The sequence below is a fragment of the Sclerotinia sclerotiorum genome, genomic scaffold, assembly GCF_000146945.2.
Source record: "Sclerotinia sclerotiorum 1980 UF-70 scaffold_4 genomic scaffold, whole genome shotgun sequence".
Lineage (NCBI taxonomy): Eukaryota > Fungi > Ascomycota > Leotiomycetes > Helotiales > Sclerotiniaceae > Sclerotinia > Sclerotinia sclerotiorum.
The window spans coordinates 1,218,025-1,243,907 of NW_001820832.1; the positions used below are offsets into that span (position 1 = coordinate 1,218,025).

Sequence of the window (25,883 nt, forward strand, 5' to 3'; positions counted from 1 at the left end):
CTATTTTTCGGTATAAATCAGGAATGGAAGTCTTTGTCATCATTCACCTTCATCATGCATTAATACGCTTTCAATTATACAAAATATAAAATTCCAAAAATGTAATGGGTTTATCGAAACCAAGTAGATGTACTCTACGTCGCAATATACAATGCCTCATCTAAACTTACAAAATGTTCAAAACTCGCTGCGAGGAACCATTGATATTATCTTTATCACTAAACTTAAACAGTGAAACCTCTCCTCTCTACTCTTTGCGTTTCTATGCCACTGATATCACTTTTGTGCCTTCCAAGCGTGCCAACCCGCTGCTACCCTCGTTTGTTTAATACTTCTCTGAACCGGATCATGTTTATGAGTATCATCAGATATCTTCTTCGCATTTGCTTTTCGAATCTTCTCTAGATTTTTGACATATTTTCTCTGATCCTTAGCCAGTGCAATATATTTCCCACCAAATCTACGTTCTGCTATTTCGAGTAATTGTAATATCTCATAGTCACGACCTCCTGCTTTACCTATAAAGTTTAATAGACGGTCAGAATTCCCGTCAAGTTCCATCTTTTGCCGGAGGAATCGTTCTTGTCGTGCAGGATCGATATCGCCATATGCAAGGTTGTCTACACGCCATCCATATACTTGAGCTGTTTTTTGAGGAGCATGAGTAGGTGAGTATTTTGGAGAGTGTAACGCTTCGTAGTATAATCGATCGGCTCTTTCTGCACGTTCTTTGTATGAAATAGTATTGATTCCATCAGTCTTTTGATTGGACCTTAAAACTTTTGCTACTGAAATAAATTCTCCAGGGGACTTGATGATTTCCGCATACTTGAATAAATAATTCTCGTAGAGTGATGTTTTAGTACCTTTCCATAGCTCTGCACGTCGATGATAAATTTCGGCATGTGGAATTTCGAAGGTGCCGTCAATGTATGGTTCAATGTGCAAATCATATAAGACCAATCCATACTCAATCCAAAAATCGTCAATAATTTTTTCTCCGGCAATTCCTACCATTCGATCAACGGCAACTTTTGCTGCTGCAGGTTGCTTTAATTTGCGCAAGGCACGGCTTTGAAAGTAAAGACCTTTAGCACATTCCTCTAGTGATTGATTTCTGAGGAATATATCTAGCGCTGCTCCAGGTCGATGATCGTTTAGAAGTGCTTCGATGGTGCAAAGCTTTTTTTCTACGTCGCTTGCCAAACCCGACATTGCTTCTAAACGTTGATATATTTGGCTGGCTTCACTATAATGTTCTCTTTCAAACAATCCTTTAGCCAAGTGCTTCAGAAGTAGTGCATGGTTTGGATTCTCATGTAAATATCCTTGGGCAATGACTGCCGCGTCCTCAAACAATCCAGCCGATGATAATCCATTAACACATGCAATTGCATAGCTGGGAGCTTCAAGTGGTTCAACTGCAGTGTTTATTGATAGATTCGCACCTCCAAGCAAGGAGGAAGCTGAGGATGAGGACGTCAAGGGTGAGGGTCGCTCGCTAGAATCATGCGAGTTAATAGAGAGCCTCGAGAACATGACAGCATAACGTTCAAATATATTTACTCGATAAAATTGGCTAAGGAATCAAGTTTGTGGAAGACGACGAAACTCATCAACATTGAGAATGAGGTTTTGGAGAGGTGCGACATCGTTGAAACCTTTAAGTCCGGAGTGTTTGCAAACGAGTTCATAGTTCTTTGTTTCCCAGATCATAAATGGCCAGCCTCGTCCTTTTGTGACTGCACGAAAAAGCACACAATAATTTTGCACTAAAAGCGGAGGCTTGATGCGTAATAAGGCTGGAATAAATTACTAGCGCTTTGGACGAACAACTAAAAAGGAAGCAGGGAGGAATAGTTCCCTAGGAAAAAAACAAAAGCAAAAATTAAAGGTGCCCTCAGATAAGCTCTCAAGTTCTCATTGCGAACACTTTCCATCTTATATAGCCCCAAGGCAGTGATAAGACAGTAGGTTGGCCTGCAAATTTGGCTTTTTGGACACGTTTGGTCATCACCGGGCAAAGAAATAAACTTCCATGAACCTCTACATCGACACTATCGAAGTTTGTAAGGGATGGTCACAAGAATGATTGAAAATATGAAACTAGATCTAATTAGCACGGCATTGACTTTTCATTTCTTTGGAAAACTGAATATCTCAATCATATCTGCGGCGTGAAATATATGGTTGTGAGAAAGAGATGAAATGGGGTTGTTCTTACCAAGCTACTCCGATTGAAAACTATTTTCCACTTTCAGCGATAATTCTTGTGCAAATGTACCACCACAATGAATGCCCACGGCCTTCATACTGATCTCTCAATAACTTAACCAGCGAACAATCAAAGCGGTAGAACATAGCGAACATCTCAAGAGGAGCTGATTGTCGTCATTGTGGCTCGATCCAAATAATACAAGCATTACCTGCAACCGCCATACAAGAAAACAAAGGTAATCGAGGTGAAGGAATTGGAAGCCTGCTAAGATTTCTGTTCATTCATTCACACATTCCTAACCTTCTGATTTCTCAAAATGCTAAGTAGTGTAAGCTCAATGAGTGTTCTCGTCACTGCAGGTTGTTGTTGAGAAGAAATTGATATTCCAGGCGCGTGCTGATATACACAACGCGTTGTCGCTAGGCTAGAAACACACTAGAAAATGCACTACTCGCTCGTGGGTCCAAGCTTAATTGCACAAGGTTAAGGTTAACCTGTGAGAGTAATAAATATAAATAAATATATCTTGACGCAGCTACTTCACCATATCGCAACCTCAAAGCCTCAGTTACAGTCATATAATCCACGCAGGTTCATCGCAATCATGGTAAGTTTATCACCTCAAGTCTTTGCATAATGACTGCTAACATTTCTAGGCGCGTAATTCAGAAAAAGCCCAGTCGATGCTGTTCCGCTTCAGAGAAGCGCAACAAGCAGAATTAGGTATCATTGATGCTGGGAGGACGCGACGGCCAAAGATGATAACGGAAGTCTCATCCATACCGGCATGCGAAAAATGGAGAGGTCAGGTTCTGAAAGAGATCTCCCGCAAAGTCAGCAAGATCCAGGATCCAAGTTTAAGTGACTTTATGATTCGAGATTTGAACGATGAAATCAACAAGGCCATGAGAGAAAAATATATGTGGGAGGTCCAAATCAAGAATTTAGGGGGTCCTAATTATATGCGGGGAGGAGGGAAAGTTTATGATGAAGAAGGACGAGAGATACCAGGTGGTGGGAAGGGTTATAGGTATGTATCCATGTGATTCTGGATTATGTGCGAATGGTGCTAATAGTGGATTTCGTGTCTAGGTATTTTGGGCGTGCTAGAGAGCTACCTGGAGTCAAAGAAATGTTTGAAGCTGCAACGATAAAACCTCGCGAGGACCAACCACTAGAATCAAGAGTAGACTTGCGAAAACAAGTCGATGCTTCATATTATGGTTACAACCTCGACGAAGAAGACGGCACTTTACTAGATTATGAGATACAAAAGGAAAAGGAGGCTTATGAGAACCTTCTGGAAGGCAAAGACAAGAAAGCCCCGGATGGTTGGGAGCCATTGCCAGGAGATGCAGGCGATGGCATAGGATGGAGACTACCCACAAGTGAAGAAGTTCAGGAAGAGCTCGTCGATAGACGACGAAGACGATTACTGGACAAACTGGGATGACAGGACACACCGCCGAGTTAGAAAGCTTTTATTGCTTACCAAATACGCGAATTCAAGTCATCTACATTCCTAACCCCGGAGTGAGCCTTTCAATTGTCCGACTAGGTTCGAAGACGGAAAAAATCGAAAACATCCATATGAATTTATTGCATATCATCACGACGAGCTTCGGCAATATTTGTGAATACTAAGTGCTTTGAGCAGCCTTGAGCCATATCTTTTCCATGAGATCACCAGATATGCATTGTGTGCAGTTTTCATGTCTCGCTAAACTTGATGAATACATAATGTCAAAAAATCAAAGTGTCTAGTGCGCCAGGCAAAGTCCCAACATCCTTCTTAGTACGATAGCGCTAAAAATGATAATACACGGCACTCGAATACATGCGGAGATATCCCCATATATCTTCCAAATGCCCTATTGCTCTTCACATGTTCTCAACTTCTTCAAAGCGCGTATTGTGGAATACCCTTTATCCAAATCTCGTCGATATTACCGCGATATCGCTCAAATGCGACTTTCAATCCAAGACTGCTCAACTTGACTTCTGCAAGAATATCCGACCCTGCTGTTGAGTTCAATGGCATGGTAATGCGAACATTGTCCTTCCGTAAAGGGCTTAGAGAGCGCTTGGGAATCTTGATACGAGTATGATCGGCTGAGGAAATATCAGTAAACACTTCTCTGAATGAAACCGATCACATACCTTCGATGAATTTACGCTCTGTCTTTGATAATTTTTGTGCGGATACATCATAGACAATTGCATTCCTCATCTCCCAGCTGTTTGTTTGGGTTTTCTACCAGTGTGATCGTTCGTCGAACTAATAGATCCAGTGAGTCCTGAGGTCCTTAGCATCGTGAATAGTGAGTGGTTGTATCACAGTGCAATTTCGGTGTGCAGTTAGATTGACTATCCAATTGATCGCTAATGTTGACCGTGGGAGAAAGGGGAACTCTTCTAACAATATACCAGATTTCTGTGAAAGCCTTGAGCGGCTCTGCAAGGCAGATTATCAGAAATTGGTCATAGGCATATATTGTGGTGTCACCGGTGCATCTCACTTTCTCCAGATTTATCCTAGCATTGTTTCGCTCTCCCGTCAAAGCTGATCATTTATTCACGTAGTCTGCCTTGGAAGGCAGATTGCTTCCAGATTTGGGCAGTCTGCCTCGTAAACTGCCACCATGTGTTAATTCATGCAGGCTATTGAACACCAGCTTAGTTTCTTTCTCTGGCCAATCGTTTCACAGCAGTCCTCAAGGATTTAGCCACCGCTGCTCGGTTTCACCAAAATCCTCTTCGTGTCGACTTTGACAACCCCTTGTGCCGTTTTCTATTTTCTAGCACACGCCATTGATAAATCTTAGTGTCAATGATGAATGATTGGTAGGGTTTGATAAAGCATTAACGCAGAGAACTGTCCTCAAGGGGTTTTACGGCACGAACCACCAGCAAGGCTGGCGAATAGATATATACTTATCCCACCAAAAAGCCTCCTTGTACTCGCCCCTGAAGAACTCAATCCGGAGCGCGCTTCCCCTTACCCTATATGGCAGGTGGCTCGAGCAACGACTGCAGCGCCGACATACTTCAAAGCAACTCAAATCAACGACGAACGGTTTGTAGATGGGGGATATGGCCATAATAACCCCACCTCGCGAACATTTAAGGAGATCGAGCAAATTCATGGCGAAGGCACCATCGCCCTCACAATTAGCATCGGTACTGGTCGACCTACAAAGATTTCGCCGATAGCCAAGAAGAATAGTGGACTCATAAAGCGCTATCGACAAATGATTAAATACATCGTAGCTACAACTACCGACTCGGAGCGCGTCCATGAACACGTGAAGAGCATGACCTCAGGTCGATGTACCTATGAGCGTCTCAATGTCGACGGCGGCCCCGGTGGTATAAATATTGGAGAGTGGCGTGTTCATAAAAAGGAAAACATGACGCTTAAAACAATACGAGAACAAACATCTGCATATCTCGAACAATCCGAGGTTCGTATACGAGTGGAAAAAATCGCTAAAATGCTAGTGAGAAATCGCCAAGAGAGGTCTAGGACTCCTAGATGGGATATTGTGGCTACAGGTCAGTCCTGAAGGATGTGAAAAAGAGACGATATTTACAAGGGAAGATGATTTGAGAGCCCATCTTTGTGGTGCTCATGGGGTTTCTAGTGCCCCACGGGATTCGGATGAGTGGATTAGACTGGAGAAGGCGATAAATAAGGGGAGAATCTTGCATGCTGATTAGAATGTCGTGTCGTTTTTGCATAGAATTTCTTTACTCGCTTCTATATTTTGCATTTCTGGGAGAGATTTGAAGGGGCAATAATGCAAGGAAATATGTCAGGGTTTGGTCTACAGTGGTTCGGAGGAAAAAGATGGCGTTGATGTTTGCTTTAAGATACCACTTTGTTTTTTTTTATAGAGAGGCTCAATTCTCTTATGGTTGATTACATCATTTTGTTCGTCATGATTATCTATGTACCAATTTCAAGGTGTGGAGGTGCATATGGATGGACCATAAATCGTCCCAATGAGTTTCATATTACGCTCTTGAGCAATCTGTGGGATAAATATCATATCATTCAAGCGAATATAATCTTGTCCACGATACTAGTTCTCAATTTATGTGTAACTCCCTAAGCATGTTGGTGTATACTGTATTATATTTCTTTCTCGTCAAAATAGCTCAGGTTAGCATATACCATCCAAACCACTAATGATCCCGACAACTAATCATAATTCCTACTCACAACCCCCCAAAGTCACATTGAACATCCTATCATATCCTCCGCTGATCTAGGATAAGTATCAATATCAATATCAATTTCATCTCACTGCAAATCTGACTCAACTAAGATAAGATTACAAATATATCTTAATATTCGAGCTAAATAATCATTAAGTACCTATTCTCCTACTGTATAAGCTTGTATAGTATAAGATACCAGATAGTCAGTGGATAATAAATTGATATATATCATCTGAATGACAGGCAGTTCGACACATCTTTTCTATCGTTGGGGCTGCAATTGCAATACTGTGATGTGATTATGTTCTTTCTATTTATATTTTGATTTTTGAAGGGGGGGGAGGGCTTGTGTTGTAATTATATTAGTTGTATATATGTATATATATATATAGGTATAATTCGGAAGGGTTTAATAGGGTAATATATATCATATATATAGCATACACCCTCTTCATACAACAGGATTGTAGAAAGTAAGATTACAAATTCGCGAGTCCGACTGTCAGTAATGATGCAAGGAATCATCAATCCCATGGCCATTACACAAGCTTCAAGATGAATTAGGATACAATGTATTGATTCCAATATAGGAATAAATACCCACCAAGATATCAACTCACCTCAATATCCTCAGCTATACTCGAGTACATTTACCCATCAAATATAAATCCCACACAAACCCTATACAAACATACAAACACTAATCAATTATGATCACGAACTAACTACCCACCAAAAATCAAACCCAAACCAAAACCCAAACAATACTTCAGATTTCTCCCTCTCCCCCTCCCCCTCCCAAAAACTACTAAACAATCCCAATCCCAATCCCAGCCCCAGCAGCACATAATTCAAACAAACAACATCAACATCAACACTAAAGAGCTTCAACAGCAAAATCCTAGTAACGTTCCTTGGAATAACACTATATTATGTTATGTTATTCTTTATGATATAAGATTACATAAGAGTTTATCTCATGAGTGTTTATATAGAATAAAACTAATCGCTGTATACACTCTTATCCTTTTTTCTCTTCTGAGAGAGGAGTGGTGTTGTAGTCTCATGATATTACGGAGTACTCGAGTAGGTAGCTTGTGTAAAATTTCTCGCCAGGGTGAAATAGATTTATTTTATCAATTAGTCTTTTATAACTCTCCTATTCTTATTATTCAAGTCATCGAATTGTTTCTAAGTATATATATAATTAAAAGAATAGTTCTAATTCAGGAGGTATCGATCTTAAGTGCCACCCTCCATCGATTTTATTGACGTATAAATTTAATATACGCGTTTGATATACAATGTATTATTCGTCCATTCCAAAGCCCCTGAGTTCTCGCTTCTCCTGCCGTACGAAAAATAAATAAAAAAAACCCTTCCTAAACGCCACGCTCATGCAAATGCTCTCTTTAATTCATTTTCCTCATTACCCAAGTTGCTCTGGAAATGGATTTTGATCATCGTAATTGTCCAACTCTCTACCATCCCCAGAGTACCCTATCGTATTGCGATTATCGTCAATTACACGGGCGTATTCGATTAGAAGTCTGAAAAGATAGATCTACGTTTTGCTTCGATTAGCACCATCCATCCACTATGACTTGCGTCCAAATGATGGTTTAAACTCACCTCAATATCCTCTTTTCTCAAAACTTTATTCGCCCATTCTCTTCCTTGTCTTCCCAACTTTCTCGCCTCGAAATCATGTCTTTGTACATAAGGCTTTCCATCTTTGCCTTTCGAGTTTGCATCTCCCAATCCAATAAAATAGGTGAGAATACTGTACAATTCGTCATATCGGTTATCTAATGGAACAAAATGTCTCCATGCAAATAACCGACTATCATGCCATTCCCTGAATATGGTACTTTTAATACCAAGTCCCTTGCTTTTGAGAAATGCGTGCCAACGGCCGGAGAACGAATGACCGTCAACGTCGATGAGATATTTACTTTTAAATTGGTCGGTAAGTTCCACACCAGGCTTGTAAGTCCAGACATCATCGTAAAAGCTACAATTTGGTACACAGGAAGCGGGCTCCGTGAAGCCCGCATCCGTGTATTTTGTGGCGAATTCGCTAGGTTGAAATTGGCCGTAAGATTTGTATGTACCTGGATTGTTCGGATCCATGGCCATAATCTCCACATTCGTATCTTTCATAACAGTGCCGTTGGTGAGTAAAACTAGTCTTTGACGATGCATCTTCTTCCAAGTTTCTGCCGTATTAGTCCCACCAGAAGTGACACCCCTCCAAATCATACTATCCTCCTTGTCGTCCCATCCTACGTCACCTGCCGGGCTGTAGGCATATCGAACATCATCATACTCGTAGTATTTGTTCGCAGGAAAAAGAATATCATTATTGATATTCACTTTACATTCTCCAAATACAGGTAGTGGAAGCTTACTGGCCGTTACTGTGCTGCTTGCATATAAAAACCCATGCAAATCTTGAACTTCAGGGCCGATTGTACAGAGATCAGAAGAAAGGTTGAAATTTGTAATAAATCCTCCCTCTGGAATTTTATAGGTGGCCTCTGCGGCAGATTGAGATGTTGACCCTCTGGCATGAGATTCTGGTGGGCAGGCTTCTTTTGCAATCAACATATATTGCTGACCAGGTGCTCTGAACCACTCTGGGTCTTTCAATAGAGGTTCAGTCTTCCCTTCATCAAAGAGAGATGCCCCCTTTTGCCACAGTCCAGACATATTTTTAGTGAAATCAGCGACAGCTTCCGGCAACATAAGTCTACTTGCAGTTTCATTGGCAAGGAGAGCTTGCAAATCATTCCATGGTATCGCTAGCCGTGGTTGGTCTAACCTGTTCATGGCAATATCCATGTCTGGCAAGTGTTGGACAAAGGGCTTAATCATATCTTGCATAGTCTCTGCCCTCCAATTTTCATTGCTCAACTTCCAGACTTTCCCAGCTCGTATATGAATTCCGGAGATTCCGTCATCATGATTGGCATGGAGATGTGCCGCTTGAGATCGAATAATAGGGGGATCGACTCCCCAAAATGGACGCAAGTCATCCATAACTTGGTCAAAATCATCAATATTATAGATCTTCCTATCCCGAGCATATTTATACCACTCCTTGAATTTGGGCGGTGGATGCCTTCCATACTTCCTTCTGTATTTTGAAACTGTCTCCTTGAAAGTTTTCGATCTGCTTTCGTCATAAACTCGAAATGCTTCATCAGCCTCTTTCATAAGTGCAGCTATAGGATGTTGGTCTGCAATAACACCCACCACCTCTTGACCTTGATGCGATGAGGGCGATTTTGTGGACTACACAAGACAAAATTAGCCAAGTCAGGGGAGTTTGTTTCCGTAGAGGCGCAGAAGATACTAACATCAGACTGCGGCTTATTTTTCAAACCTGGTATAGGAATCTTTTTCACATTCGATTGCACATCTGTGCCAGAGATCATGGAAAGATTGAAAAGGAGGATTATAATGCCAGTGACGACTAGAAAGAGGATAAACCGCCGCTGCCCGCGATCAAGTCCCATGGTGCCGAATTGAGGTGTACCTTCACAAGTTTATGAATATAAGGTCGTTATAGAATTGATGCGCGCATTCGAATATGTTAGAAGTGGGTGTGTCATAAAAGTATTCTAAATGATAAAAGCATTGTTCAGGCCATTAGAAAAGAGAACTTTCTTTGGAAACTCGTATCTTGTAGTTTGTGTGATGAAGTTATGGGTTACAACATGGAGAAGAGAAATTGTCGATTCCTCAAATGTTGGTTGGGTCAGTTTAGTTGTTGATTATTTATTGATTTGGTCTGTCTGATAAGGTTCCCCCCCCTGATCTGATCTACTAAAAGTGGAAAATGGAACTTTTCTACGCTGAAAGAAGCTTAAATTAACGGAGCTCGATTCTAATTTCAGGCTATCTTCAGGGATGAAATGCCTAGAATTTGATTAGAACCCCTCGGGAAGACAACTCAATTCGGGTCAATTCGAGGTGAGTAAATTAAAGCAGCAACAATTTAAACATCCAATTAGCTGGAACTTTGACGAAACACAGCTCTCATACAATCTCAAAAGCTTAAAGCAGCATTAACTTTTGAACGTCCAATCAGAAAGCAAACCAACAAATTTCACTCAGAAACTCATAGCGAGGCTCGATTTTGATACCATTCGAGACACACAGCTTACTCACTTTTCTTCCTCCCTCTACAACAATCATGCCTCCACAATTATCAGCGCTCGCCGCGTATTGTCGCTCAGCGCCGACGTTGGCCACTCCTTTGGCCGCATTTCTTACGCCATTTATGCAAGCTCGGAGCGCTTCGATTCTTGCAACATTGTCGGATAATCCTGGGGCATATAATAAACGTATACGAAAAGGTCGAGGTCCGTCATCAGGCAAGGGAAAGACATCAGGACGTGGTCACAAGGGTCAGAAGCAGCATGGAAAAGTACCAGCACGATTCCAAGGTGGTCAAACACCACAAGACGTCGTTCATGGTGTGAGGGGATTTGAGAATCAGTATGAATCTCTCACTTTTTCTATGCCCAATTGAGATTGACCATTCATTCCGAGAAGTATTCATCCCAGATCAAGACTAATATCTTTCTCAGATTTTCCGTTGACATGTCCCCGATAAATCTTAATCGCATACAAGATTGGATTGACCAGGGCCGACTCGATCCCACACGACCTATTACTTTGAAGGAGTTGGCAGATTCTCGATGTTTACACGGAGTGAAGGACGGTGTAAAACTACTAGCGAGGGGGAAGGAGGAGTTGAAGACACCAATCAATCTCCTGGTATCACGGGCTTCGGCAGCGGCAATCGAGGCAGTGGAGGCGATTGGAGGAACAGTTACAACCAGATTCTACACAAAACCAGCGATTAAGAGACTTTTGGCAGGCGAATCTGTTTCCAGTTCCGTCCCACTTTCAGCAATCGACGCCCAGTTAGTCAGCGACTCACCAATCCTCACAGCCGTTTCTGCCGCGTCACCTTTTTCGTACCGCTTACCTGATCCCACGAGTCGTAAAGATATTGAATATTACAGAGATCCGGCGCATAGGGGATACTTAAGCCATCAAGTGGAGGAAGGCCAAGGACCAAGTTTGTTCTTTAGAGCTCCTCGAACTGGAAGTTTCCAAAAGAAGTCGAAGAAAACAGGTACAGCTGCTGCGGCGAGGGAGAACAGGATCTGGTAGACGATGCCATTGTATATTAAGTTCATGGAACGACTGTGTCGCATTCTGGGGTGAATCAAACAGTGGTTTGCAGTTCATAGTAGGCTGAAGTTTCTGCTCTGTCTTACCGACCTTCAAAATTCAGCGTCAAGGCAGCAGACGGCGCTAATTCATTCCGATTTTCGCAACTATGCCCATTTCTCTGCCGGCATATCATACCACGATTCAACGAGAACAAGACAGACCAAGATGCTTGAGTCTCAGCCTCATTTATAGTTCTGGTATGGCTCGAAGCTTTGGATCTAGATCAGGTATGGCGAAGAAATGAAAGTGCAATGCATTTGTAGTAACTTGGAAAGTTTCGAAAGGATGCCCCGCGCGAACTGCTTTTGCACCAACAGACATGAAGAATTGTAAAATCTTATGTTGCCTATGTCTCCAGGATCATACTCTTCTACTTGAAACATCTCTGAGATTCCAAATTGAACATTCTTACACCACCAAAAATATGAGTAAATATGATACTTCCATGCCTAACCACTATAGAACATTGCAAATCCATACATCATCAATAGCAAAGGTCAACGTTGAGCTTTTGCATGAATTAAAGGGGCTCACATTTTAAACGACTTCACTCACCACAGGCTGTATAAACGTGACTACACTAATGAGTTGAAGCTAAATCCAAAATTTATGTACTATTTTGTGACGTAGAATGGACTTTATCGAAATGATCTTGATAATTTTCCGAAATCCATATCAATCTCTTCATTTGGGTTTCCTGTCAATAAAGGGTCCATACCTCCGCAGTCCCACCTAGGTAACACACTAAAATATGCGCGGTTACATGAGATCGCATGTCCAAGCTTTCCGCATCTGGAGCTTGTAAGCTTCCAAGTCCCTAAAACAATCATATATGATAACGACGGTGCGATACCGATTTATTCCATTTTGACTTATTGTACATAGTTATACATTTCAAGATAACTGCTGGTACAATGTCTCTATTTGGTGAGCCCGATGATCCTGTCGAAGCAACGAACCCTCCGAAGTCGCGATTATCGCTGTTCGACGACGAACCAAGTTCAACACCAGGATCCAAATCTTCATTGTTCGCAGATGACGACGATGTCTCGGGAGGCTCGCCATGGAATACATCAGTGCCAAAAAGACTAGATCGGGGAGACTTGTTGAAAACTCTCCTTCCAACATCTGACGTGCCTGAAAGTTACATTGATATCTTTGACGATGTACTCAAGGATGGCAACGATTCTAACGGAAAGCTCAGTAAAACCGGCATCGCAAAACTTTTAAATGCTGCAAATTTAAGTCCCGATAAGTCGAGTTGGATCTCGAAGATCATTGCCCCTACTACGCAGCTTCAAGATCTAGAGCGGAACGAGGTCAATGTACTATTGGCATTGATCGGTTTGGCTCAGGAAGAGGAAGACGTTCATGATGTTACACTTGATGGCGTAGATGAGCGACGAAGGAGTCAGTGCTTTTTCTTAATTGATTTCGCTTGTTCTAATCCGATAAATGCGCAGATCTCCCAGTGCCCAAGCTTACAAGCTTGACAACAATATCAACCTCAAACTTTGGGTCCTCCACCACGGATGAGTTAGCTGCGAAGTCTTCTGAACGACCTACCAGTCCGCCGTCTGTCCCTAGCTCATTTTCGCCACAACAATCTCGAATGCTACGAAAGGATTCCCTCGAATTTCCCGAAGCTGATCCCTGGGGCAGCCCGGCTCTTCATAAAGGCCATACTCATGCTAGTCCCAGATCGAACGGAGCGCCGACAAACGGAGTACGCGAACCTGTGAGAATTACAAGTGGCTTTACAACTGCTTCTACTGGTGGATCAAATGAAAATCGACATCAACAATCAAGAACTGCTCCTACAGAGCCTGCAAGTGGGGGATGGGGCTCTTATAACCCGAATCCAAATTTCAATAATTTGGCAGCGGCCCCAGTTGGTGGAAGCGGTGGGTTTGGTGGTGATGGTGGAGAAGGGGAGCGACCTGAAGAACCTGCTCCACCAGCCCGCACCTTTGGTGGCGGTCGTGTGAATAGCAACGGAGTTGAAGAAAACATAGTCGTCACTTTGTTAGCTGAGAAAGAGGGAATGTTTCTATTTCAACATCACAACTATCAAGTCTCTTCTGTTCGTAGGGGAAGTAAGGTTGTGAGAAGATACAGCGATTTTGTCTGGCTACTAGATTGCTTACAAAAGCGATACCCTTTCAGACAATTACCACTTTTGCCGCCAAAGAGAGTCGCAGGTATGCTGAACAACCAAAGGAAACTTTCACTGCTAACAAGAAGTTTTCTTTAGTGAATGGAAACCATTTGGCTGCGGAAAGCTCATTTATGGAGAAACGGAGGAGGGGATTAGCACGGTTTTCCAATGCACTTGTCAGGCACCCAGTTCTTAGTCAAGAGCAGCTGGTCATAATGTTTTTGACTGTTCCAACCGTAAGCATTCACTTCTTTAACTTTCATATATCGTTGCTAAGTACAGGCTAATTAGCATCAGGAGCTTGCTGTTTGGCGAAAGCAGGCTACTATATCTGTTCAGGAGGAATTTGTTGGGCGACCACTACCTCCAGGACTCGAAGATTCCCTGCCACCCACTTTGAACGATCTCTTCGCTCAGACTAGGATCGGTATTCGAAGATCTGCAGATGCCTATGTTAACATGTGTAATCTCATGGATCGTCTCGCCAAACGCAATGAAGGGCTTGCTGCTGATCATTTACGCATGGCGCTGTGTTTGCAATCACTCAGTGATGTCTCTCAAGACACCTACGCAATCGACACTAACGATGTGCCATTATTGAACGAGTGTCTCCATTCTACCGCGAAGCATCTTTCCAATAGCCAAAGTATTCTTGAAGATGAGGCTAAAGCCTGGGACCAAGGTGCTTTAGAAGATCTGAAGAGACAACGAGATTCGCTTGTCAGCATGAGAGATTTATTCGACCGCCGGGATCGTTATGACAAGGACAACATACCATATTTAGAACGTAGGATCGAGAACAACGAGAATAAACTAGTCACAATAAGATCAAAGCCAGAAAATATGGTCAAGCCAGGAGAAATTGAGAAGGTCACGGAAGCCATTATCAAAGTAAGCTCTTCACAGACTCATTCAAGCTCACAGAAGTTAATGATTTGTAGGACAAGGAATCCATTGTGGCTCAACATGCACGAGGGATATTTATCAAAGAGTGCATCAGAGATGAGCTCATCTACTTTCAATCAACACAGTACAATATCATTCGACTCAATCAAGATTGGGCACAAGAACGTGTGAAGTACTCGGAGCTTCAAGCGCATAACTGGAGACAATTGGAAGAGGAGCTAGATGGTGTACAGATTGGGGCGGATTAGGAGGGAGTGCATAGCGGCTGCTTTTCATTGCGTCCTTTTGAAAACTTTACTTGATACCATTAGCAGCATTCATCTCGGAGGGGTTCATTTACTCAAAGCGTCAATTTTACTTGTATACATAAATATTGTTTGGAATGTTGGTATGGGAAGAGGCATGGTGTGTGTATGTGGTGAAGTCCATATGAAGGGCCAGTAATGATGCTTTAAAATAATAATACCAATTGTGATTAAAGTGACCAACCTCTTCAAAGTTGAACAGAATCATTCAAAGTATATCAGATAACTAATTAAACTGTACAAATTGAGGGAGAGAATTCTAGATTGAAAGAAATAATACCTTCAAAAAATTCAGAATAAGTTTTATAAGTAAATCCTTCGTGAAAATTTTATAAATTACCCACTAGGTATTTAGGTAGTGAGCCTTCTCCCCCTTTTGTCAAAAATCAAACATGGAACAAATATCGCTTATGATAAGGTTAACTCTCTTATCTCAACATGAAGTTCTAAGATTACTACTACTGTACCCATAAACTTTATTTATTGCGCTAGGCTGCGGGAGTAATAAGACCGGACCAAAAGTCCATACAGGTATTCTTAACATCGAAACCCCGCCATCTTCTTCTAGACAATTCAATAAACCCAAAACCAGAGGTCGGAGTTACCAACTCTCTCAACATGCCTCTAACCGGCTTGCAGCGTTCTATGCTTAATGAGTTCATGCAAATTACTGGCGTTTCAGAAAGGACTGGCACAAGAGTGAGTGAATGCTGCCTCAAGCTCTTCTCACACTGTAAACAAATGAACCACATGCTAATAGTTGTTGATCTTGCAGCTCCTCAAAGGAACAAGCTGGAGATTAGAGCCAGCATGCGATAGGTGAGCGAACATTTTACTTCATATAGCTAGCAGCTGCTGCGCAGGACGAATACCGAGTCTTATGGTCAACTCTCGATTAACGATCTACGATCCTCTCGATTTCTGATATGACCATGGACTTTCGATGGCATCTTTGGGAATTACTTGGGGCATTTACGACTGGTCAAATCTGTCACTATACATGAAGTTTGATGGGCGGATATACACACGAGGACAAGGATAGGAAATACTTCCGGGCATCTGCTTCTATCCGTTACTTCGTTCATCAAACACCAATACGTTGGAGGATTACCGGTCCAGAGGACTCTCTTCAACTTGAACCCATCGATACTCCACTTCACTATGCCTTCTGTGGTCTGGATATGCCCGATTCTGTTCGGAGTTATTTCAAAGTGATCCTCTGCCTTCAACCGCACACGGCACTTCTGGCCAAAAGCCTCTGGTCTCTCCTTTATCATCAGTGCTTGGTGTCGACGGTTCGATTTCATGGTCGAAGCTCTTCCAGCTCATATTACAGCTTAAATATTTGATCCATCCTGACATTTCAACCATAACAGTTTCTTCCAAGCAAATAATAATGCCGTTCCCTCAGCTCAAGCAAAGGAAAAGGAGACTTTAACGAAGCTTTTCGAGAGTTACCGCAGTATGTACTTTGCACATTCTCCCCGAAATTAGTTTAATATGAAAGAAGCTGAATATTGGCAATTTAGCGTTCAGTGATGATGTTAACATGGTTGGTGTCGATGGCACTATGAAGTATTTTGGGGATGATTTGGGTGTCAATCTCGAAGGTGTTGAATTTCTTATCCCTTGTGAAATCATTCAAGTGCCATCAATAGGAGAGATGTCTAAAGAGGGCTTTGTTGAAGGATGGAAGAAGCTTGGGTAATAACCCCTGCTCACACTGGTTTACACTCGGCTGCTGACATTTAACCAAAAGCCTTGACACGATACCGAAGCAAAAATCACACATTTCGAAGGCCGTAGCGTCATTGGCGACTGATTCAGAGCTATTCAAGAGAGTATACAAACACACTTTTGTATGTGCTCGTGAAAAAGGGCAGAAAGCCCTCTCATTAGAACTTGCCAGTGTATATTGGGAACTCTTGTTCAATGCACCAGGAAGGCAATGGAAGACTGCTTCGACGAATTGGATCGCATTATGGTTGGAATTTCTCGGACAGAACTGGAAGAAGAGTGTGAACAAAGATCTATGGAACCAAACGTATCAATTCCATGCAAAGACAATGGAGGATGAAAGTCTGAGTTTCTGGAACGAAGATGGAGCATGGCCAAGCGTCATAGATGAATTTGTAGCATGGGTGAAGAAGAACAGGGGCGATCCGGAAGCTGGAGAGACAATGGAGACTGATTGAGAAGGCATGATGAAGCTTTAGAACCGACACTTTTTATTTATTTCTCTTGCAGCGAAGCATATTTCTGATTTGCACAATGGCGTTCTAGGTAGCAAGACTGGCGTTCAGACACCACATAAGCAAGTGAGGAAGAGTACCAAGACCTCATTCCCTTAATATAAATTTAACCTCATACCCTGGCGGCATGCAAATATTGACTGGATTCCCTTCTGACGCCTACACATACAGTATAAATGATACCATGCCACCCATTCAATTATTCTCTTTCAAATGTTCTTTCATTGTCCAAGGAATTGTCGAACCAATTTTACTCAAACTCTCCAATGTTCCATCTCCCAATTTCACCGAACTAAACTTGATCATCCGTGGATCTAATCCAAGGGTCGTTCGTACATCATCTTGTGTCTTGCTGGAGGCGTCATATCTCATGACAAAGTAATGTCCCTCATGGTATTGTGCTTGATGTTTGCGAGTTCGTTTAGGTAAACTGGAAATTCCCCAGTTACGTATACCGCGTATGGTACCACCGGATCTGAGGACGAGGGATCCAGCTGTGCGGGCAATTCTGTAGTTGAAGATGAGGAATTAGCCCTGATGTTTGAGGTGGGTAGGAGGGGAAAGGGAAAAGATGGTTTACTCTTTGACCTCAACGAGGTTGCCGGGTCGGACCTGGAGACTTGTTAATTATATGTCCTTTTGATGCATTCTATCTTCTGGCAATGAACTTACAATTGCGACGAGCTCATACAACATCTTGGTGGCTACATTCGAATTTTTGATACTGATGAGTCTCGACTCAAGATTGTTCAAATCAACCGGAATTTAGATTCGCCGACGCTAACTTTATGAATAAAAAAATATTGCGATTGTGATTGTCGATAAGAAAACCCCCACAATCTATTCAATAATTTTTTTGAGGCGTCGCAAATTATCTACAACAAAAATAGACAAAAATTATCTACGACGAAATTATACAAAATGTCGAAACGCCCAGCTGAAGATGAGAACATGGACCTGTCGTTAAAGGCAGGGGAGAGGCCAGAGAAACCAGAGTTAGATGATGGGGTGGGAGAATTTGAGGACGAATTTGAGGACGAGTACGAGAGTGAAGATGAGATTTTGGAAGCAGGTGTTGATGGAAGACCTGATGCTGAGAGAGAGGCTGAAGAAGCAGGTTCGTAGAAGCAATTATGAAGCAATTTCAAGTGCGCATGTCTGGAAAGTTTACTAACATGCTTATAGAGGCCATGGAAGTCGATCAACAAACTTTCATAGTTGGTAGGAATAAATTAGAACCAGGACAGACATTATCCCCCGATCTTTCCACATACGAAATGCTTCACGCACTGAGTACTCCTTGGCCTTGTCTTTCTTTCGATATACTTAAGGATGGTTTGGGCGACAACAGGAAAACATACCCCGCTACTATGTATGCAGTCGCAGGAACACAGGCAGAAAGTAAACGGGAGAAAGAAAATCAATTGATGGTTATGAAGTTCAGTGGATTAAGTAGAATGGAGAGGGAACAGGGCGAGGAAGACTCGGATGAAGATGAAGATGAAGACTCGGATCCTATCCTCGAATCGGCTTCGATACCCCTCACTGCTACAACAAACAGAATACGTTCCCACCAGACACCCGCGTCTGACTCGTCGCGGCCTCCTACTACTCTGACTGCTTCAATGAGCGAATCCGGTCAAGTTCTTATTCACGATATTACTCCTCATTTATCCTCTTTTGATACCCCCGGCACTGTTATCACTGCACAACAAAACAAACCTCTATCTACTCTTCGAATGCACAAATCGGAAGGTTATGCCGTTGATTGGTCTCCTCTGATATCTACTGGAAAGTTGGTAACAGGAGATAATGATGGTAAAATTTATGTCACTACAAGAACTGCTGGAGAAGGTTGGGCAGTGGACTCACGTCCATTTACAGGCCATACTGGAAGTGTCGAAGAATTACAATGGAGTCCTTCTGAGAAGAATGTCTTCGCATCCGCATCTAGCGATGGTACAATCAAAGTATGGGATGTACGAAGTAAAAGTCGAACTGCAGCTCTTACAGTCCAAGTAAGCGAGACAGATGTTAACGTCATGTCCTGGTCACATCAAACATCTCATCTCCTCGCTTCTGGGGCCGACGATGGAGTCTGGGCAGTTTGGGATCTCCGAAACTGGAAACCTACAAATAACTCTCTACCATCTAAACCTACCCCAGTCGCCAGTTTCAATTTCCACAAAGAACAAATTACAAGTGTAGAATGGCATCCTACGGATGATAGTATCGTGGCTGTAGCTGCTGGTGATGATACCTTGACGCTTTGGGATTTGGCTGTAGAATTGGATGATGAGGAGAGTAAAGATACAGGTGGTGTTAATGATGTACCACCACAACTTTTGTTTGTGCATTACATGGCTAAGGTTAAGGAAGCACATTGGCATCCACAGATTCCTGGGGCATTGGTAGGAACAGGAGAGAACTTTAATGTTTTCAAGACAATTAGTGTTTAGAACAGAAGTTGAGCAAAAACAAAAAATAGAACTAAGAGATGATAATGAAAAAAAGTTTAACATTATTATCTTTCGTACTTCTCTTCTCTTCGGCATCTCGGATAGATGGTTCCTCGTGTAGATAGATGGTATGCAGTGCGGTTACAGTAAGCACCAATAAACACCCCAGATCTAGATATCCCGTCCATCTACCTACCTAGATAGTGTAGTATCCATCCATTCATCGCATCGACCACAATAACATAGCACCGGAAATTTCCCAGTCCCATACTACATACTCCCCTGACCAGCTGGTACAATATCGAATTTTTTGCGATTGGTACCGTTATGGTTATGGTTAGGGGTATGGTTATTTATGCTTATGTAGTTATAGATGCATAATGCATTCATTGCCTTTTTGCCTCTTTGGGATTTACGATCGGATCGATAGGATATACTCGAGTGCTGTGTGTGTCATAAGGTGCGGTTATACTCGGGTACGTATTAATTTGATGTTGATGTTGATGTTGATGTTTGTATGGGTGTTGGAGAGGGAGTATAGAAGTGGTGAAGTGAGGTGAAGTGAGATCTAGGGTGTGATAATTACTGTACAGAGTAGTATTTGTAAGTTTTAGTTCTAGGGAGTATGAAGTAGTAGATGCGAATCTTTCCATTTTCAAGATTGAGATATTGAAATATTGGAATAATCAATATGGAATTGGATAGGTACTCAATACTTACTGCTTACTCCTTTTGTTTTTCTTTTTCTTTGGGGAGAGGGGGAAAAATGGTTGTGTATGGGTTACCTACCTACCTTTTTCCTCTGTGATTTCTGGGGATGTGTATGTATGTATGCGGATGGATTGATTGGATTGGATTTTGGACTGATTGGATTTTGGATTGATGGGTAGTGGTAAGTTGGTGAATGGATGTGGATGGATGGATGGATGTATATGGTTATGGTTCTGGAGCTGAGCTGAATTGGATTGGATCTAGTTGAATTGTATTGAATCGAATTGGGTGAGCTGGATAGATAGATGGTAGGTTAAGTATTATAAATTAAACTACTTTCTATCTTAGATAAGCGCTTTAATCGCAAGATGAGTTTTGGTTTTTCTAGAATGAGAAATAGAATTAGAACGAGGATTAGGGGATATAATACCTAATATCTGGGTTAGGATATGTTTTTGTTTTCAAGGTAGAGAAGGATAGACAAAAGAATTGAGGGTAATATACTATCTATGAGGCACCTAGCTATTAATATTTTATGGATGTATATATATATATACCTTCTTATATGAATATCAATTGATATAAATCTATATCAGAATTTTATTAAATTAAGATTCCCGATTTACTTGACATTCTCTCTCATTAGAAACTATAGAGTACATCTTCTTTCTTTTTAACTCCCTAGTTAACTAATTGATTAACTAACTAACTAACCATCTAAACAACTAACACAACCTATAATACAATACAACCCCATCCACCCATCCATTCATGCGCGCAAGCAACCAAGCAAGCAACAAGCAACGAAGCAAATTATATGCAAGTAAGTGCCCTCGTGATCCCAAAATCGCATCAGCAACAGGGTTCTCCAAGCCTTCTCCAAGCCTTCTCCAAGCCTCTTTAGCTAGGCTTGAGCTGGGCTTGAAGTTTAGAAAAGAAAGTATTGTCATTGGTGCTCAGCTGGGATGGGAACGATGGGAAAGGATTGGAAAATGACCTTTCCCCGCAAATGTTTATATATGCATGTATGAATGTGTGTATGTATGGTGTATGTGTGTATGCATATGTGCGAATGTGGAGAGGTTGTGTTGTAGAACGGGAGATTAATGGATGGATGGTTGAATGGACTAGGATGGATTGATATTGTTTTGGTTTGTGGAGAGGAGAGGAGAGAGAGGTTGTACGAGAGGTGAGGTGAGGTGGATGAGGTGTATGTCCATAATGGGGTGATAAATGGCGGCTCACTTTTTCTGTATTTTTGTGGTTTGTGATTTTGTTTTTATTTTTTTGCTTGTGATATGATGGTATGTGATAACCCTTAATTTTTAAGATCAATTTCTCATACGATTTATTTTACTTTTACTTGATTGATATTTGAGACTCGACGGAGCGATACAGCAGAAGATGTCAAGTTGGTTCTTGTTACCAACCAGCAGAGCATATACCAAATGACTGATTCAATTCTTACTCCTATGCTTCTTCCTTCCTTGAGGAAATGAAGAAGATATCCTTCTGATTGGGCCTCTCCTTCAATCCTTTCTACAAATCAGAAACCATACAAATGAATGTGGATATGGTACCACTTCACCACCCTATGGCTATCCCACTCCATCCCCAAGTTCAAGAACCATTTCAATTCAAACTCATCGCCAATCCCCCTACCGAATCCTCCTTCCCCTCCTTTGCACCTGCATCACTTCCCTACCGCTACAAACGTGCGCGAGCCCTTTCAGACGTCGATGGTAAAGGGAATTCCGTCGAGGAAGGTCGGAAAAAAAGAAGGTTACGTCTTCATCTTGTTACATCACGATTAAGCCGGCCTTTTTCTGTGCCTGCTACTAACATAAATATTGCATATCGAGGGGGTTGTGCAAAAAATTTCTTGTTAGGAGGGAAAAGGAAATTTGGGGAACATGGGAGAAAAGAGATTGGGATTGGGAGTGGAAAGAATGTTTTGAGGAAAATTGCAATATTGAATAGGGTGAGGTTGCAAATGCAGATGCAGATGCAGATGCAGATGCAGATACATGGCGCAAAGGAAGTCCCAAGTGTTTGTCGTGGGAGTCGGAGTGAGAGTGAGCGGAAGGAGGAGAGATTACAATTGGACGTGGGCATACATTTGAAAGAGATCGTGAAGGTGACAGAAAAACAAAACAAAAGGTGGAATGAATTTGTGTTGCCGCCGAGTCCGCTTGGAAGATCGAACTACGATGTTCTGGATTCTGAAGATGATATGTTTATGAATGAATTGGAGGATGGATGTGAGAAGGAAATTTATAGTGATTTCAATATTATGTGTCCGACCAGCGAGGGAAATGATTATGAGTATATGGATACACTTGATGGTCTTTCACCGGAGGATATGCAGGAGCAGCCACAGAGTCCGCCAGAGGGAGAGAAGATTATGGAAATTTCGAAGGAGGACAGATTGCATGACAGCTATTTTGTATGTCTTGGGGGTTCGTAAATGAGGTTGCTGGTGGGTTACGACACGCGACGGAGAGGACTAGGAGGTATTTTTCAGGGGTTATAACAGGACGTGAAAAGAAGGGGAAAGTTCGGACCTATCCATTTTCGTGGAGCGAAGTTGCTTTTCGAAGGATTAAAATGACCTTAAATTGGAGGCAATCTTGAATAATTTTAGAAAATGGTCGAAGTCATGGCGTGGGCGAGTGTATGGTAGGGTGATCAAAAATAACAAAAAAAGGATAAGCATATGCAGCCAAATCTCTTGGATTCAAAGACTTTTCATACTGCTTTTAAAGTATGGAGTTTTGAGGCGCGATCTGCTGCAATATCACACATTGCCTGTATCCATTAAATTAGCTACAAAATCATTTCCAATCCCACACACGTCTTACCTGAATAGCCTCCTTTCTCTCAAGTCCAATATCTCCCCTGGATATTCTTCTTCTCATATCTTCAAAAATCGCAGGTCTCGATCTCCCATTCACGAAAACACTAACATCATGATTAGCACTTGCTTATCTACTGTAGGCAAGAGGTCCGTCCGTACACATATCGTAAACCTGGAAAAGTCCTCTCATATTCCTCATTAAGACCCTTTAACTTCTCGGCTTCTTCAGTAGGTCCAGTATTCAATTGAGCTTGTTCAGCCTTTGATTGTAGACTATCTACTTTCTTCTCGCCTAGTCTAGGATGAGAACCAAGAATCTTGTCTAGCCACTCTTTATCACTTGGTAATGTACTTTCTGATAATTCAATGAGTTGAACACCGACACTTGTGATAAGATCATGGTAAGATTCAAATGTCGTGGTATGAAGTAGATCCACAGAGAGTGTATGAAGAGCAATGCATGGCTCGAATAAAGTGTCGAGGACACTGGATCGTTCAATAGTGGACAGGGAGGGAAGTCCAGCGATGGGAGGTAGGGAATTCATTGTGAAAAGGTTTTAATGAGATTGAGGATAAGATTTAACAAAAAAATTGTTTGTTTACTCAAGAAAATATGTGAGCAAGCTGCAGGTGATTTATATATATATCAATATATATCAACATATATCAACATATATCAATACAACAGTATCTATCTTTCTATGAAGTCACAAATGAATATTGAATTCCCCACAAGGCCGGCGCCGGGAGCTTTTGGAGATACAAACTAATCCAAAAGTAGCTTAGCCCAACTGCAGCTGGTCGCGACCTCAAAATATCTTTTTGTCGGGTCGCGCCGTGAGCTTCTAGCTTTAAACCCCATATCAACTCAAATCAACATGTTGTGCTCAAGTAAGTTTAAAGAGCTCTCAGAATTGATTTATGACTTGCGACTGACTTTCTATAGTATCTGGAGAAGCTCCACTGCAACCTGTTGCTTCATCGAAATCAGGTAAGTTGGAAAGCAACTTACCTTCCTGTCAATGAATTTAAAATAACAGATTTCAGGCAACATTTTCGAAAAACGACTTATTGAATCATATATTGCAGAAAATCATAAAGATCCAGTTACCGGGGAAGATCTCGAAATTGCAGATCTAATCGACCTCAAATCCGCCAAAATCGTTACTCCTCGACCTCCGACTCTCACATCGATTCCTTCTCTCCTTTCTACTTTCCAAAACGAATGGGATGCATTAGCGTTGGAAAGCTTCACTATACGACAACAATTACATCAGACTCGACAGGAGTTGTCAACAGCATTATATCAACATGATGCAGCCGTGAGGGTTATTGCGCGGCTGACGAAGGAGAGAGATGAGGCTAGAGATGCGTTAAGCAAGGTTTCAATTGGAGCTGGAAATTCTGGAAATGGTGATGCTATGCAGGTTGATACTCAAGGCCTCCCAGAAAACTTGGCGAATCTGGTCGATGCTACACAGGCTGAGTACGAGTTTTGACGAAAGAGTTATGAGATTAATTGCTAATCAGATTATAGGCTTTCCAAAAGCCGTCGAAAGCGACCTGTTCCAAAAGGATGGGCTACCGCGGAGGATATTGGCCAATTTAAGATCGCTGCTACTTCGGAACCTTTATACCCTGGATGCACTTCACTCGCTCAGAATGAAGACAAGTTAATCGTTGGTGGATCGAAAGAGGTAGGTATCTATTCATTGACGCAACAAAAGATCATAAAGTCGTTTGAGGTCGGAGGTCCAGTCACAGGAGCTGCTTTCTCCAGCAGCATGCCTATTGTGTCCACTGCAAATGGAGTTGTAAAGTTGTTGGGGGATGAAGAACATACATTTACATCGCATGCTGGTGCAGTCAATGCTCTTGCATTACATCCGAGCGGTGAAATTCTAGCATCTGTTGGTGTCGACAAGAGCTTTGTATTTTATGATCTGGCTGAGAAGAAGGCAATCATTCAAATTTATACAGATTCAGGTATGTCGGCATTGGAACTTTACAAGTGTCCATTATTAACATTTGATAGAACTTAAAACGGCGGCTTTCCATCCAGATGGTCATCTTTTTGCGGCCGGCGGTGTTGATGGCCAAATCAAATTATTCCATGTTAAGACGGGTGAGAGTGCTGGTGTAAATTTCGAAATAGTTGGGCCTGTCCAGGATGTCGCCTTTTCTGAGAATGGTATATGGTTTGCCGCTGTTGCCAAAGGATCTACTAGTGTTGTGATTTTTGACATCAGAAAAGAAGGAAAGGCTGCAGAGGCAAAGGTTTTAGAAATTGGTGGACCAGTTGATGCTATTCAGTGGGATTACACGGGTCAATTTTTGGCAGCCTCGGGACCAAGAGGGCTTACCATCTCTCAATACACCAAATCTACAAAATCCTGGTCGGATGCTACGAGCTTAGCTTTGCCAGCAACTGCAGTGCAGTGGGGTGAGGAGGCGAAGAGTTTAATCACCGTTAATAATGAGGGAGTTGTTACGGTTCTTGGTGTAGCTCCTGAATGATGGAGTTTTCAAAACATGGAGAT

The 25,883-nt window shown here is 42.0% G+C and overlaps 14 protein-coding genes across 14 annotated transcripts; 8 read left to right on the plus strand and 6 right to left on the minus strand.

Annotated features, from left to right (window-relative positions):
- Window positions 1-276: 276 nt before the first annotated feature.
- Window positions 277-1,652, minus strand: SS1G_03551 (predicted protein; the record flags this gene model as incomplete). The annotated part of the gene is made up of 2 exons (XM_001595412.1): window positions 277-1,501; window positions 1,567-1,652. 2 exons carry the CDS (start codon window positions 1,650-1,652, stop codon window positions 277-279), a joined length of 1,311 nt encoding a protein of 436 aa, XP_001595462.1.
- A 1,170-nt stretch (window positions 1,653-2,822) lies between these two features.
- Window positions 2,823-3,671, plus strand: SS1G_03552 (hypothetical protein; the record flags this gene model as incomplete). The annotated part of the gene is made up of 3 exons (XM_001595413.1): window positions 2,823-2,825; window positions 2,875-3,248; window positions 3,311-3,671. The coding sequence occupies 3 exons, from the start codon at window positions 2,823-2,825 to the stop codon at window positions 3,669-3,671; spliced, it is 738 nt and encodes a 245-aa protein (XP_001595463.1).
- A 447-nt stretch (window positions 3,672-4,118) lies between these two features.
- Window positions 4,119-4,448, minus strand: SS1G_03553 (predicted protein; the record flags this gene model as incomplete). Its single annotated transcript, XM_001595414.1, has 2 exons — window positions 4,119-4,330; window positions 4,379-4,448. The coding sequence occupies 2 exons, from the start codon at window positions 4,446-4,448 to the stop codon at window positions 4,119-4,121; spliced, it is 282 nt and encodes a 93-aa protein (XP_001595464.1).
- A 603-nt stretch (window positions 4,449-5,051) lies between these two features.
- SS1G_03554 (predicted protein) lies at window positions 5,052-5,784 on the plus strand (the record flags this gene model as incomplete). Its single annotated transcript, XM_001595415.1, has 2 exons — window positions 5,052-5,062; window positions 5,169-5,784. The coding sequence occupies 2 exons, from the start codon at window positions 5,052-5,054 to the stop codon at window positions 5,782-5,784; spliced, it is 627 nt and encodes a 208-aa protein (XP_001595465.1).
- A 2,087-nt stretch (window positions 5,785-7,871) lies between these two features.
- SS1G_03555 (hypothetical protein) lies at window positions 7,872-9,882 on the minus strand (the record flags this gene model as incomplete). The annotated part of the gene is made up of 3 exons (XM_001595416.1): window positions 7,872-8,006; window positions 8,075-9,739; window positions 9,805-9,882. 3 exons carry the CDS (start codon window positions 9,880-9,882, stop codon window positions 7,872-7,874), a joined length of 1,878 nt encoding a protein of 625 aa, XP_001595466.1.
- A 761-nt stretch (window positions 9,883-10,643) lies between these two features.
- Window positions 10,644-11,632, plus strand: SS1G_03556 (mitochondrial 54S ribosomal protein YmL10/YmL18; the record flags this gene model as incomplete). Its single annotated transcript, XM_001595417.1, has 2 exons — window positions 10,644-10,948; window positions 11,041-11,632. 2 exons carry the CDS (start codon window positions 10,644-10,646, stop codon window positions 11,630-11,632), a joined length of 897 nt encoding a protein of 298 aa, XP_001595467.1.
- A 249-nt stretch (window positions 11,633-11,881) lies between these two features.
- SS1G_03557 (hypothetical protein) lies at window positions 11,882-12,016 on the minus strand (the record flags this gene model as incomplete). The annotated part of the gene is made up of 1 exon (XM_001595418.1): window positions 11,882-12,016. One exon carries the CDS (start codon window positions 12,014-12,016, stop codon window positions 11,882-11,884), a length of 135 nt encoding a protein of 44 aa, XP_001595468.1.
- A 593-nt stretch (window positions 12,017-12,609) lies between these two features.
- On the plus strand, window positions 12,610-15,007 carry SS1G_03558 (hypothetical protein; the record flags this gene model as incomplete). The annotated part of the gene is made up of 5 exons (XM_001595419.1): window positions 12,610-13,105; window positions 13,168-13,896; window positions 13,950-14,089; window positions 14,151-14,744; window positions 14,795-15,007. The coding sequence occupies 5 exons, from the start codon at window positions 12,610-12,612 to the stop codon at window positions 15,005-15,007; spliced, it is 2,172 nt and encodes a 723-aa protein (XP_001595469.1).
- Window positions 15,008-15,682: 675 nt separating this feature from the next.
- On the plus strand, window positions 15,683-17,259 carry SS1G_03559 (hypothetical protein; the record flags this gene model as incomplete). Its single annotated transcript, XM_001595420.1, has 5 exons — window positions 15,683-15,763; window positions 15,840-15,883; window positions 16,441-16,526; window positions 16,594-16,768; window positions 16,824-17,259. The coding sequence occupies 5 exons, from the start codon at window positions 15,683-15,685 to the stop codon at window positions 17,257-17,259; spliced, it is 822 nt and encodes a 273-aa protein (XP_001595470.1).
- A 252-nt stretch (window positions 17,260-17,511) lies between these two features.
- Window positions 17,512-18,012, minus strand: SS1G_03560 (mitochondrial 37S ribosomal protein YmS16; the record flags this gene model as incomplete). Its single annotated transcript, XM_001595421.1, has 3 exons — window positions 17,512-17,824; window positions 17,897-17,928; window positions 17,989-18,012. The coding sequence occupies 3 exons, from the start codon at window positions 18,010-18,012 to the stop codon at window positions 17,512-17,514; spliced, it is 369 nt and encodes a 122-aa protein (XP_001595471.1).
- A 255-nt stretch (window positions 18,013-18,267) lies between these two features.
- On the plus strand, window positions 18,268-19,775 carry SS1G_03561 (hypothetical protein; the record flags this gene model as incomplete). The annotated part of the gene is made up of 2 exons (XM_001595422.1): window positions 18,268-18,433; window positions 18,502-19,775. The coding sequence occupies 2 exons, from the start codon at window positions 18,268-18,270 to the stop codon at window positions 19,773-19,775; spliced, it is 1,440 nt and encodes a 479-aa protein (XP_001595472.1).
- A 2,704-nt stretch (window positions 19,776-22,479) lies between these two features.
- SS1G_03562 (predicted protein) lies at window positions 22,480-22,953 on the plus strand (the record flags this gene model as incomplete). The annotated part of the gene is made up of 1 exon (XM_001595423.1): window positions 22,480-22,953. One exon carries the CDS (start codon window positions 22,480-22,482, stop codon window positions 22,951-22,953), a length of 474 nt encoding a protein of 157 aa, XP_001595473.1.
- Window positions 22,954-23,234: 281 nt separating this feature from the next.
- On the minus strand, window positions 23,235-23,888 carry SS1G_03563 (hypothetical protein; the record flags this gene model as incomplete). The annotated part of the gene is made up of 3 exons (XM_001595424.1): window positions 23,235-23,294; window positions 23,348-23,447; window positions 23,503-23,888. The coding sequence occupies 3 exons, from the start codon at window positions 23,886-23,888 to the stop codon at window positions 23,235-23,237; spliced, it is 546 nt and encodes a 181-aa protein (XP_001595474.1).
- A 333-nt stretch (window positions 23,889-24,221) lies between these two features.
- Window positions 24,222-25,860, plus strand: SS1G_03564 (hypothetical protein; the record flags this gene model as incomplete). The annotated part of the gene is made up of 5 exons (XM_001595425.1): window positions 24,222-24,234; window positions 24,290-24,334; window positions 24,391-24,829; window positions 24,881-25,329; window positions 25,379-25,860. 5 exons carry the CDS (start codon window positions 24,222-24,224, stop codon window positions 25,858-25,860), a joined length of 1,428 nt encoding a protein of 475 aa, XP_001595475.1.
- Between the last annotated feature and the right edge of the window lie 23 nt (window positions 25,861-25,883).